This window comes from Harpia harpyja, chromosome 17, assembly GCF_026419915.1.
Source record: "Harpia harpyja isolate bHarHar1 chromosome 17, bHarHar1 primary haplotype, whole genome shotgun sequence".
In the NCBI taxonomy this organism is placed as follows: domain Eukaryota; kingdom Metazoa; phylum Chordata; class Aves; order Accipitriformes; family Accipitridae; genus Harpia; species Harpia harpyja.
The window spans coordinates 14,871,917-14,886,253 of NC_068956.1; the positions used below are offsets into that span (position 1 = coordinate 14,871,917).

General features: G+C 34.5%; 1 protein-coding gene across 1 annotated transcript; it reads right to left on the bottom strand.

Annotated features, from left to right (window-relative positions):
• Positions 1-361: 361 nt before the first annotated feature.
• On the bottom strand, positions 362-13,811 carry ANGPTL5 (angiopoietin like 5). The gene is made up of 8 exons (XM_052812717.1): positions 13,647-13,811; positions 11,780-11,927; positions 10,665-10,768; positions 10,001-10,094; positions 8,978-9,078; positions 3,958-4,078; positions 2,728-2,913; positions 362-1,512 (listed from the first exon to the last, which is right to left on the bottom strand). The coding sequence occupies exons 1-8, from the start codon at positions 13,743-13,745 to the stop codon at positions 1,193-1,195; spliced, it is 1,173 nt and encodes a 390-aa protein (XP_052668677.1). The 5' UTR covers positions 13,746-13,811; the 3' UTR covers positions 362-1,192.
• Positions 13,812-14,337: the final 526 nt, after the last annotated feature.

Below are 14,337 nucleotides of genomic sequence, written 5' to 3' on the forward strand. Positions count from 1 at the left end.
TTGTAACATACCCTATCAAAAGCTTCATTTCCTCCTATAGCTACATATATCTTTGGAAGGAAGTTCTAAAACATGGTGGTTCTGAACTGATGATGGTTTCCGATCACTGTATTAATGCTTGGTCAAAGTGAGAGACAGCAAAGAGGAAACATAGAGTTTTTAACTGATTTCATTCCACATGTTACAACAGAGCTGATCTACTGAAACTGGAGCAGAGATGAGAAATACCACGCCTAGTTGCTACAGAATAGATGCCAGGTCCCAGAAACACTGCTGTACTGACAATATTCATATTTTTATTGATATTATTCTATTTTTACTGACAGAAAGTCAAACAATTGACACTACTTAATTTAAAATGTACTTATACAACTCAGGTTGGTTTTGTTCATTACCACATGATTGTTCACAAAGTGAATGCCAATAAGAATGAAAAACATAAGATCAGGTCCATATATCAAAAAATTAAAACTCCAAAGGTCATATGAAATGTTACAGATTTTCTTTGAAAAAAAGTGTTCATTTGTAGTGAATTGTGAAATAGACAATGGTAGAGTAAAAATGGGATTATGAAACACATTGACTGTGAAAATTAAATACAAAACAGACCATAGTTCTTGTATGTCAGTATCTACCTTACTTGTATAAAGATCAGGCCCTGAGAGTATATAGAACCTTACATATGTGTTGAAATAAGTCAGTGTTATCTTGCCTGATAAGGAATATAGAAAGAAGAGCTGATTCTGGAAAATTAACCTAAGATGAAGAAAAGGTATTTTTCCAAAATATAATGATGGAAATGACAGGTATATGGCTTTATAAAAGAAAATTTGCTGAAATTTCTTGGCAATTCAGATATGCTGAGAGCATAGAAAAAACACATTCAAAAGTCAGCATTATACTCCTTTTTATAATTTTCCTGCTGGCTCTGAGATTGCATAAGAGGCAGTTGAATAAAAGCTGACAAACACTAAGCTCCATCCGTTTTCTGAAAACCCTATTCTTCTTAGGACCTTCTTACTCAAGAGGGAACACTAAAAATGCTGACATTTCATAATAAAAATTAGTAACTTTATTATGGAAATATTTAATAGTTTTAAGACTGAACTGTTCAAGTGAAAATGAAAGGTATGATGCAGTGATACATTATCCCACGTAACTGCAAAAAGAGATATATTTCTGTTTTCATAGGTTAGTGGAAATATGGATCGTATGTTCTCCGAATTTTCATTGAAACTGATTTCATTTTGACTGGTTTATTGTTCATTGTCCATGTGTCCCAGTGAATCCCAGTTGCAAGAAATCTACCTGTGTAGCGATGAACACCATTAAGATTTGCAAGGCCACACTGATTGAACCACCATCCAGTGTTATCACTGAAGTTACTGCAGCTCTTTACAGGCTGTTCTTTAATAGTGCACATTGGCCTGCATCCATCATTATCAGCATCAAATGTGCTGAAAGGCATTGAATTCTGGTTATCTTCTTTTCTATATCCTCTAAATGCATCACCTAAGTACAATGGATAAAACAGAAGGATGAAAGAGTTATGTATGGAGAAACATAACATTTCTTACTTGTTGCATACCTCGCAAACTTTTCCTCTGAATTTATTAGAAAAATAGATTTCTTCAAAAGTGGTTCAAAAGCACCAAATAATGAGCTGGCAGCATGTTAAAGACATAGGAAAGAAAAAGTATAAAATACTGAGAAGTATGGAAGAATTTGAAGTTTGATGAAACATCTTCATATTGTTGTTGCTTTTAGTGATGCACACCAGCTATGAAGGTAAAGGCTTCTGTTCTCAAAGACAGTGGAAGAAAAGAAAAAAGAAAGGAAAAGGGTTGTTAACTTCAGATTTTCCAGTGATGTGACCGAAGCCCCAGAGGGAGTTATGAGATAAGATGGAATTGTTAAAGCAAAGGTCAGTGATTACTGGTTCTGTTGTCTTACTAAAGAAATAATGTTTCTTACAAATGCAGGTAGAGTAAAGCACCAACACATTTAGATAATAACTATTATGTTGGTAATAAGGAACTTTCTTGCATATTAGTAAACATGCCAAAAAAAATTAGAAAAAAGTAGTGAGACATGGTGCAATACTCAACACAAATCTTTGCACATTTGGTATAGCTATGATATTAAGGCAGGTCTGGAATTGTAAATTAATTTGTGTCTATATATCAGCCAGTAACTGTTATACACTAGGCCTAATTTGTTCCGGTTGGTTTCTTTCTCTATCCTTTGTACGCCACTGTCTGGGCACTTCTGAACTAACCAAAGCAACATCAGGAAGATTTCCATTAACATCAGCAAATTTGAGATAATGGACATCTAAAGAATTGGACCATTACATAGATATACACAAACACACACAAAATCCCTTATGTATTTTTTATATATATATATTCTGTGGACTTGAATCCATTAAAGTTCCTTTATTGTCTTTATTAATTTTCTTTATTAAAGGAGTGTTTATTCAATTATTCCATTAAAGACCTTGAAGCAATAGAATAAAATGATTTCTTACTATGAAAAGATGTTGGCATAACCAAACACTACATCATTAACCATTTATCTGCATAAGTGTTCATTATGCACCAAATAGAGAAAAACAGATTAGAAATAAACAGTTATCTTAATTAAGTATTACTCTTTTGAATGCATTTTTTCACATCAAGAAAGGCAGCAGCTATCTTTAAATACTTTAAAGAAGGAGGTTCTTACCAGCATTTCCGGAATAACGCCCCAAATGGATCTTAAAAGAACATGCTTCATCTTCTATCCAAAATCCATTGTACGATGCATAGGCGTGCTTATCATTTTCTGATTCCAAATCCACATAAAGACTGAAACTAGTGGCTTTTTGATTTACTATGTGAAAAATCTTCCTCAGTCCAAGCCAAAATTCCCCTAAAACAGAAATATAATATAGAGTCAATAAACTTCTAGAAATGGAAAGCGCAAAAGAAAAAATGGATTCTTCCAGTCTTTCTACTTTCCTTCCTGAACCAAGTGCAATAAAAGTTGCATGATAGGCTTATATTCCTTTGAAAGACTAATGAAGGTGCAGAGTAATCTTCCTACTTCATTGGGAAATCCATGGAAAGAATTCACATGTGCACATCATCTTTTTTCTCTGTGACATTTTTAGAAAATTGTCCACATGATAACTTTCAAGCGTTCATCTTCAATGTACCTTAGAAGACTACAAAAACTGGATGTGCTAAAGATCCACTTGATTAAACAGAATTCAGTAGCATTCCTAAGGGCAATATTGAGAAATGATAAATGTTAGCATTCTATGAAATGCAACAAAACTCAAACCCTGTTCTTGAGATTTGCTGCCTCTGTAAATCACACTTTTTTCCATGAAAGGTTGCCCCAAATGAGCTGCACTTTTCTGTATAGTTGAAAAGTTGTGTGCTTCCACTGCAATCCCAGATAAACTGAAGAAGCAACTGTTTTTAGACTTGCTGGATGAAACGTGGCAGTAAAAAAGTAGTATCACAGTTGTGTTGGTATTAGCTACTGAAATATTTCCATTCTGTTTCTAACTTCTCATGCCCTATGGTGAAATATTACTGATTTTTTTCTGCTTTAAGGAAATATTTCGCAAATGTGATTAAAACCAACTAAGGCTTTTTTTTAAAACCTGAAAAAGGGGGAAATACAATTTATACATTATTTCAGGAAGAAAATATCACAACATTTTAAACATCTCTTGTGAGACTGAGGATGAGTAATGGCTAAGACTGTAGTAGGGTGATAGTCATTATTGAGAAGATCACATAATAGATTTGATGAAAAAAACTCTTAAGTATAAATAAGACTTTTAAGAAACAAGAACTTTACTCTCTATATGACTAAAAATCCCACACAATTTAGTGGAATGTAGCTCACATAAAGACAGCAAACATTCGGTCCAAAGCACTTTAGAGTACTTAAAATTAATACCAGAAAGGTCACCAAATCCATCCAGATACTCAGACCATGTTCTCTGAAATGGAATGATTCCATCAGTTCTTTTCTGAATGACAGTCCATCCACCTCCTTGAAAATCCATGTCACACAAAACCTATAATAGACATAGATATGATAAAGCATTCTTGAAGCAGCTGTTATGAAGAAAACATTTTAATTAAATAAAGGTGGACTATTTAGAGTTTTGCTAAGCAACATACCTTTCAAACATCTTAACAAAAAGCTCAAAGAAAATAAAAAATGAAGCTGCAGTATTTTCTTATATGTTCTTGTTGGACTGCTTGATTTGGATATTTCCTCAACCAGTGGGAACTGTTGTGTGCAAATGTCTGCTCATATCAGAAATAATTAATAAGCTTTGATAAATGTTACTGTATATTAATAATAGCATGAAGTGGAAGCAACATGCAATATCATGTATTAATCATGCAAAATATTACAGATACAGGCACTAACAATGAATATACCTTTATTTCAGCAAAGCAAAATAGACACAACTTCTTATGTGTTCCCCCTCACCATCATACCTTCTTCCCCAGAAATACTGCTTGTGATGCCTGGGAAATGTAGAGCCCTTAATACAGGTAAGGAAATGGGAAAAGTGATAGCAGTAACCCAGTATATAATAATTTATGCTGCAGCAGCAAAAAACTCCCCATAAGAAAGGGCCCCAATCCAGGGAAGTCCCAATATGAACATTTAACAGCCTGCTATTGAGCAGTCCCACTGAATACGTAAGATCAACTGTCAAATTTATGAGTATTTATGAGTCTTTATTAGTCTTCGCTAAAATTTGTGCCCAACAGCAAGTCCAGTGGCAGTGGTCCAGCTGTCCTCTGCTCTGCTATGGAATGTTACGTTATGTGGCACTTTTCTCCTCAGCCCATTTAACTTTAGACACATAACTGAGTTCCCTAAGTTAGGAATCTTATTGCCCTTGTCTCCCTTGTAATCTCCCTTATACTGAAAAATGTGCATTTGTAGTGTGGCTCTGGGAAACCAAGATGTAAATCACCCTCTGCAGATGTTAGTCACCTCCACTGTCTACAGAAAGGGCCCCTAGACCTTTGGCTACTCTCTGGGGATTTCAGCTAACTGCATAAAGTTAAGTGGAATGTATTGAGGTCATTCTAGGTTTTTTTCAAGTATGTCCCCAGTGCCAGAGTTTGACCAGTTCTAATAGGGATTAGAAAGTCTGGGCACCCTAATGTAGAAAGGTGCATATTGCACATTTAGACACGCCACCACCTAAGCTGTTCAAAGTAGTTCTAGGGGATACTACGCTTAATTAATGTTTAAAAACAGAGGCTCCTTTGTAAGTGTCTCCCAGTGTGACTTAACAGGAGAATTAACCTGGAAAATGCTTATAGCTATGGTGCCATTAAACTACTTGTGATAACAAAAGCAAGTTCAGAATATAATGTTGGCTATCCGTAAATCATAACAGTAAGTAGATGCACAAGTGATGGAGTAAAGTAGGAAATTTTTGTTCATGTTACAGGGAATGTACACAATGAAACATGTTTCAGAAAAGAGAGATTAGCAATCTTAGCCGGTGGCTAAAACTGGAGTCTACGTGGAAGTCAGTTTAACCCTCAAAAAAATTGTGGCAATCTGAGCTTTATATGTTGCAACCCCATTGCCTGTACCAGCCAGGTATTTTTCATGAAACCAAAGACTTGTTCCTTCGCAGAAACACATCAACATCTTATTCAGAACCTCTGTGACTTAACAACATCTTTTCTATGAATGACAAGAAAGCAACAGGACAGAGCTGCAATGTGATCTAATACAACCTGAGGAATCTTGGAGCTTCAAGTAAGTCAGTGCCATTGGATGCTTTGAGCAATCCTTGCAACACAAATACTGAATGCATCATAGTAAAGGGCATGTGCATGAAAGAAAATTACGGGCTTTTTTCCCTGGAGAATCACATGCTTATTTGTCACCCAAGGAGGGTGGAACTGGAATAAAAAGAAATACAGAAGATTCCAAAATGAATATTTAGATGCAAATACCTAAAACTCATTAAAAATAATCCCATTGCCTCATCTGCTGTCTTGAGAAGATGATTGCATGCTTGGCTACTCCTCTCACTATGAGTCAGAAATACAAAGAGCCCACTTGGTCACAACATCAATCTTCAGTCCAGTATAAATCAGTGGGAGTGTTGATAATTCTCAGGAGGAGCAGATTTGGTTCTATATGAAAGGTCATCAGCCAATTAGATACAGCACCAAAACATACACCAGCTAAGTAAAAATATGAGACACATACAAAAAAACCCCAGTCATCACTGTGTAGTTTCTTAATCCTTTATATGCTGGAAATGATGCAATTTTCTTCCTTAAAGCCTTATAATAATTAATCCACTTTACAGCTTGTTCTATGTCTCATATTGTGCAAGGTATGAGGGCCATGACTGTGCCAGGTAAAATTTAAATTAAATGAGCAGGAAGATGCTTCTACTGAATATTTCTTCCCTTTCCATCTTTAGTGTGTATAAGAGGTATATTCCAAACCACTGTTCAGTTTGCCTGACCCACCTTAGAAATATCATTGATCTAAATTTACTTATTGAAAAATGTATCAGCAAGTGATCATGATTCAATTTTCCAGAAGTGAAATTGGTTTTAATTGCCTCATGTTTGATTGCTCAGACAAAATCCCATTTGGGACTAATTTTCTGAGATGACAAGAACCTGCCACTATCACTGAAACTGGATATTCTTAGAGCTCCTGGAATTCAGGTTTCAATTAGCCTGAGTTAAGCATCAAAATCTATACTCAGTTTTGAAAACATGAGGTTTCAAACCTGAAACCATGAGAAGAGGATCAAGTTGTCTAAACAGTTTTCTTCATTTGTTGGTATCTTTATGCAAATGATTCTAAAGACATTTTTGTTTAGTTTCAGCTACTTTTAAAGGGCAGCTTATTGCTGAAAAGGTCATCATTGAAATAAATTGTTTCATGCTGGCTTTGTTGTCTGTTTTTTAGTTTCTTACTATGGTTTTCTGCCTCTTTGTATTTTTCTTATTTTGTGTTAGTTAGTCTGCATAACTTCCAGAACTCTTGGCTTTTAGCCCTTTAAAATGCATTACAATTTCTTGTTTATGTTTTAATGTCTTGATATTTTTGTTCATCTATCATTTCTCTTGTACCCTTTTTATGCTTCAACGTATGGAATAATTTGCATTAAACAGTTTTCCTTAAAATAACATTCTTTATGGAACACACATATTTTAGGTATTTTTCTCTGAGAACTTTTTGGCACTAACTTTTCAGTTCTGTGTAACATCTACCAGACGAGAAATGAGACACTCATTTCATGAGTGCAGACATTTCTTCTCATTATTTATTGTTACCTTGTGCTTTTAATCAAATTATTATAATTTTTCTTTTTGTATCTTGTTCTCCTTAAGAAACCTTTCCACTCATATAACTGATTCTCAGATTCTGGCAGTAACTTTAAATGTGGAAAAGTGTCAAAAATACTTTTGAAGTGAAAGGAACTTTTATCATTTCAGATTTATTCACCAAAAGCTATAAATGAACTGAGAAATCACTTTTCTCATAGAATAGTCATACCATCTGTCAGGAAAAGTAATTTGGGTGAGGTATGAATATTTCCTCAATGGAATCCCCCTCAATCCAGAAGAAATTCTGAAACAGATGCATTTTGTGCTATGGTTCATCCTGGGGTGAGGAAGACAGCATTTTCTTCATACTATAAATATGCTTGTTCTGTGAACACTTCTACCTGTCTTTGCCTTTCTCTTACCTAGAAGGAACTTGCCGATGAGTTACAGATCTTTTCCCTGAGCTCGCTGCATTGTATAGAAAGAATGACAGGTTTTTCTATCAGGGGTCTGCAGAACCAAGTTCATTTTTTCTTTTGAGATCCCAGCACACTTCTGAAGCCTTTTTGTAACCAGTTTGAGCTTTATTTTTGTAGCATTTTGTAGGGTTCCAATTGGCTAGAGATAAAGGGATTCATCCTTCCTTTGTTATATATAAAGGAAGACTATAAAGTTAGATATTAAATTTCGCTATTTATTAGCTGGCTTAAACTCCACATGTTTTCTCCAAAAACTAATGACCCCAGCATGTACTGCAAAACTAAAGGTTTGAAAGTGCCATATCTGTCTTTCCACTACGCATAAGGACTTCTCTAAGTAGAACAGCCTGAAATGGAAATAAACAGACAAAACAAAGCATTCCTTGTGTTTGCATGGATCTGAATGTCCTAAGCCTGAGGAAATTAACCCCAAACTCTCTTCTCCTGGATGAGCACTGTAACTCCAAGCAATTACAGAAAATGCAGGTAGTGATAGGAAGCGTGACTACTGCAGTTCATGCTGAATTTCATCCTTTTTTCTTTAAGAACATATATCCTGCAAACTGGATATGCAAACTAAAAGTTTAGATGCCTCTCTGCCTCAAGACTGAGTTATAATGATGCTCAGACAAAAGCTAAGCACCTACTCCTCAAGCTAATGTACATCTGCACCTATATTTAGATGCCTATACAATATCATGGTCCAAGCTATAGGCATCAGCGGAGTAACCTGTCAGGAGAAGGCAACGCTATACAGTCATCCAGCAGAATAATTAAAAAAGCCAAAGGTCCCGTTTCAGGAGCCAAAATGGATCAGTCACTTGGCTCCTCAGTTTTCCATCTCTAAAATAGAAAAGAACAGCACTTCTCAATGTCCAAAAGGGGTGCTGGAAAATACCTTGGTTTTCCTCTTTGGTACATTTTTCACTGTATATGAAAACTGATGATGGCATCTTATGACAGAGGTTAAGTTTCTTTGTATAAAAAGAGAAACTCATCAAAATTATAGTAATGGCAGACACATTTGGATGATTTAATACATTTCTTATTCATCTGTTGAGAAATTGTCCCGGAAAACACTTCAAATATATTAAATACATTCTAAGTGCATATTCTCAAGCAAATTGTGACTATCCTGAGAGATAAATTTATTACCTCAAAAGCATAATTTGATCCTTCTGGATGGATAATGTACAGACCAGTTGGAGTTTTTGAAACTGAACCAACGGTATCTTTAATATCAGTGCAATCCAACCCTAGAGAACAAAGTATTTGATGAAGTTCATTAGCAAAATATGTTTAAAAAACCAAATACAGCTTAAGCACAGAAATATTGCTTTTCTTGGTAAAGTATGAATGATTTCAAAGTGCATTTTCTTGTCATGCAAACTTTAAAATCATGTTTTGTCACAAATTTACCTTGTAAATGAAAATTCTATGAACTCCATTAAGCTCAGAAAGAAGTATAAATTATATTGTATAGAGAATGTTCTTTCTGATCTTAATGGATATGATACAGAAATTAAAGATTATGTATCTGGGTCATTTTACAGATTTTATTTGGGTAACACTTGTACTAAGAAAAAAACTTATTATCTGGGGAAGGCTGTCTTTTTCCTGCAGATATTCGTATTTATACTTGTAAAAGCCTTTACATCATAACATATACATAAAACCCCCTTTGCTTCAAAGTGTTAAGCCAGGTCTATGTTAAACATACTCAAACAAGCAATTTCTACAGTCAGTAGGACTGCTTAGAGGTAATGTTTCCTTTAGTTGGGATGGACACTACAAAGAAGATTAACTGTCCAGTGTACAAGAGATTTCCATCCCATTTGAAGGATATTGCAAACGCAGAGCACACTTTATTTCATTGCAAAAGAAAGTGCCATTTAGCAATATCAGATCACTTAAGAACTGATGATCATACTTGGTATTTTGCATAAATATCAACAAGATGCTAAACAGGATTCCCAGAATTATCAGTGGCAAATGATTTAAAGCAGTCTTTATGATGACATTCTTAAACAGTTCACAAATTTTCCAGAGTTTATATGTTATTAACACAGAATAAATCCTGTAAATGTTATAATTGCTTACCTTTGCTTTAATTAGTTCTTTGTCAAGATACAAAGATTAAAAGGGAAGAGGTCAAGACTGAATGCGAAAAATACTTGCCATGAGATTGAACTGTTTTGTAAGGAAGTGGATCCAAATGCTTTCTCAAAACTTCTGCATTCAAAAGAAGAAGTCTGTTCATGAGTTCATTTACCTGCCAATTCAAATAATAATTGCATTGCAATGAGGAATTTTACATTCTAAAGATGTTCTTTTTGACTCCTAGTAAATATAATCTAAAGTTCATTTTTGTGATGTGTTAGTGATTCGTACCTTCATTAGGTAAATTGGTCTGATTTTTTACTTTTTTCATCCAAAATCATTTTTAGGCACAGTTCCAGTGAATTAAAAAAAAGTCCTTCAGTTTGTTTAATGCTTTTTATATGTACTGACTGATGCACAGTATTTGTAAACTACTATCAGAGTTAATGATAATATAATACATCATCTGCACTAATACAACAGGACTGGAGATAGCAACCAATGTGGAGGAATAGTCCTCCACTTACCCTACTGCCATGTATGCCACTAAGTTGTGGACCAGGTGGTGCTTATCACTCCTTGTAGAAATGGAACTCGCACCCTATGCGAGGTACAATGAATGGTGATAGAGTCTCTTAATTCTACTGTTTTAATGAAAGATAAATGCTTAATTTTCCTCAGTTAGACAATACCTGTAGAGATAAATAATAAATAAAAATCTTTATGATAAAGAAAAAAGTACCTGATTAGAAAGGTAATCCAAAGAAGACTGTTGATCATCCATCATGTTTCTTACCAGTTTTTTTGTACTTCTTGCATATTCAACAAGAGAGTTCTGCAAATTTCCTTTAAAAGAAATATGTTCATCCACTTTGTTATCATAAATCTAGAAATACTCTTGACTGATTGACAACACACTAATTTATGATATCTAAGTGAATATTGAAGGTGTTTAACCTTAGGGTACCTAAAAGTGAAACCAAAGTAGTACAGAGACCACAGATTAAAGCCAGAGATACTAAAAACCTCAGCCTCGCCGGTTGCAGTGAAGACATCTTAAGAAGTGATGCTCTTCTTAAGATTTGAAGAAGAATTTCATCTTATCCTTGAGTAATCTGGATGCCCAGTTAATGGATATCACAGAAATACAAATGTAAATGATAAAAGACAGATATATAAGGTTTCCTGTCATCCTACATTTACTCATTCACTCTGCTACTCCTGTTTTTTGCCCTGATGCTAAAAATAAAAAAAAGAAAGTAAACCTGTCAGGTAATTAATAATACATATTAAAAAATTATATGGGAAAGACAAGAATTTTGACTTTTTTTCTGAGGCTGATTATATTTGCTGTTTAGTTTGTCAAGGCAATGAATAGAGAATGTCCTGCATAAGTATTTATAAAAGGCAAGCTGAAGTATAGATTTCCTCCCACTTTAACTAACTAACTAACCAGCTAACTAACTCCCACTGAACTCCCCCACACTTAACTATGATGTTTAAATGAGGCACAGACACCCTACTCTTCCTTTCTAATGGAGAGAGCTACCAACACTCAGAGGGTAACACAGATCTAGGTGGGCCGAGCTGCTGCCTGGATTTGCCTGACTTCACCAGTGATTATAAAGAGAGACTAGCATGATTATACTTTAACTTTGTCACACCAGCTGCACCCCCAAAACATGGCACCCCAAATTTTCTGAACAATACTCAGCCTGGATAGCAGGGTCAAAGGCTGTCACATGTGCTCAAGAAGATTAAAAAATAAATTAGCACAGCATAGCGTAGCATAGCAGAGGATTGCATAGCATGGCATTGCATAGCTTGTTGCTGAGAGTATTCTTTATGAATACATACTGCACATGTAATGTTTTTCCCCTCGTAAAATTTTAGCTTGAACATCACATGGTATAAGGCATTGTTCTTTTTGTTTTGAAATATCTGCAGATTTATTTTTCTCTTCTGCCTTGAGTGGTTCCTCCACAGCTCCAACATTCCTTGTGCCCTGTTATACCAAACAACGGAGGGGGAAATAAATTGATCATAAAGCATACATAAAATAGCTCGGTTTGCCAAAATGAAGTAGATTACTCCATGGGCCTTCCTTCAAAACCTGTTTTTTTAAGGCTTTATCAAGCGGTGATTGACAGAGCTGCGACCAAGGCCTGGTAGGTGTCTTCTGCTTAGCCATAACTCACAAGAGAAAGAGTGCCAGAGGTAAAGAATAACCTCTATAAATTTCAAAAATACCACCAACATTTCTGGTAAAGTATTCTACCCGTGAGCGCTGTGAACTGGAGGCAAGAACTTGCAAACCCTGCATTTAAGAATCACCACGCCCAACAGACATCTCAAGTGCTAATGAAGTTATTTTCACTGGAAAGGAAAGGCTTTTGGATTTACTACATATTAGCAAAACACTTTCACTCTTGAAAGTCCCTAAATTAGTTACTTAGATTCTAATCATGGAAATACTTGCACAAGTTATTAATCTATGCACACAAGCTGTCCCAAGCAGATTTGCAGACAAACTCAGCGTTAAAAAAATATTTTAAATGTTCCTATAGAGGAAAGAGTAAAGGGACACTATTCACAGTTACACAATTATCTGAAACAGTAACAATAAAAGCATTGGTAAAAGTAGTTACACCTATTAATGTTCTATTAAAACAATATTTTTATATTTAATATTTTTTATTCCATAGTGTCATGTGACATAAAATAAGGGAATGCCTCTGACTCATCACTTAAAAAAATGCTAAAAGTAATTCCTGAAATATGTGTCATTGTAAAAAGACTAAGAAACATATTTTCATTTAAGCCTTTGTTTGTTGATTCCATAATCTCAGCAAAACATTGTAGTATGTTCATATACTGTATTTTCAAATGTAAATAGGATCCTTAGAAACTTAAAGATTTTAATGGTAAAGAAAACTTATTCAGACTTGGTTATATCTTCAACATAATTTTTCTCCTTTCCTGCTTCAGTTTTCTCTTTCTGGTATTGGCACTACACTGGCAAAGCACTGAACAGTTTTTTTCCTGATCTTTGCCTTTAAAAAGTGAAAGTAAAAATTACATAAAACTGTTAATAAGGAGATTTTATACAAAAAAAAAGTTTCTGAATTATTAATGTAATTGCATTTGTGTCCGCAGATAAATGCTAGAGAACTAAAAGAGTATGTTTCTTTAATTTTGAAATCAGCACAAAGTAAAGGAAGAAAAATTCTGTAAGAGTTATAAATAGATCACTTGAAACTTATAAATAGATCATTTGAAACTATGGTTTGTTCCAGGGCTTTATCACAGCTACTTACCAGATGTTCAATTAAATACTGTCAAGCAAATATTTTTAATCAATATTTATTTTTAACAAAAGCCAACATGAAACAGGCAATTAAATCTGACCTCAGCAATTCAAGCAAAAACTGTGACTCTGCCAAAAACAAGTTACTCTGCATTTACAGTCATGCAGATGAGATTGAAAATATGGCCTAACAACTAAGCTGTGATGAAGGACATTAACACAAAAATGTTCTAATATACTCAATTCCTACAATTTCAATGTAGTTTCTTTTCTCTATCTGAAAATACCTGATTCTTCTGTATTTTCGTATCTATCCTGAATAAAGCAATCCACATTTTAAAAACATCTGTCACTTTTCTGAGAAATAATTCAGTTATATTCATTACCTTATCTAAGGAATGTAATTAAAAATCTTACCTTAGATGAACAAGGCTTGACATTACTTATGACAGTCTCTCCTAAACTGAACAAAAAAATTTCAAGACAAATCAGTGAAGTTACCCTAAAGCAGTTCATCTTTTACTCGAAGAAATGCAAACGTTTTGACGGGTTTCAAATTTCTGTGGAAAGGATTGTACACTATGAAGTCCTGACCTAACTATTTGGGAATGTCTACAGCACAAAAAGCAGCCAACACATCACTCCTTTAATGGCTGGATTTAATAAACCACATCTCAATTGCACAGTAGATTTTATATACTACTGCTTGTATCCTGAGAGCAATTAGTGCTTATCACCTCTACATGACACATCAAACATATATATTTTCATTGTGATAAAACTGTGACAGATTTTTTTATATGCCATTTTTGAGCATTTGTATCTATTTGGTATTGAGTAGTCTGGGCTACCTGAAAGAAAAACTAGTATTAATCAATGTTTTCATCTTTTTACAAAGGTTTTTATCATTAAAATGAAGGTGTTTTTATTGGTGTGGTGGTGGTGCACTAGAACAGGCTGTAGAGGCAATTTTAGAATATGTCCTAAAAGCAAATTCAAAACAGAAAACTGAAAAATGTTACTTTAAAGTAACGCTTTGTATTACATAGAAAATTGTTTACTGGGAGGACAATAGCAGTCTCTTGGTCTCGCTGGTAGCCCATCTGTA

Bases quoted from the DNA above. Each gene is read 5' to 3' on its own strand.
- ANGPTL5 (XM_052812717.1), bottom strand. From the start codon at position 13,745: ATGAACTGCTTTAGGGTAACTTCACTGATTTGTCTTGAAATTTTTTTG. The intron at 10,095-10,664 runs GTACTTTTTTCT...TTGAATTGGCAG, and splicing joins TGGATTACCTTTCTAATCAG to GTAAATGAACTCATGAACAG. The intron at 9,079-10,000 runs GCAAGTATTTTT...TTTGTTCTCTAG, and splicing joins CAAAACAGTTCAATCTCATG to GGTTGGATTGCACTGATATT.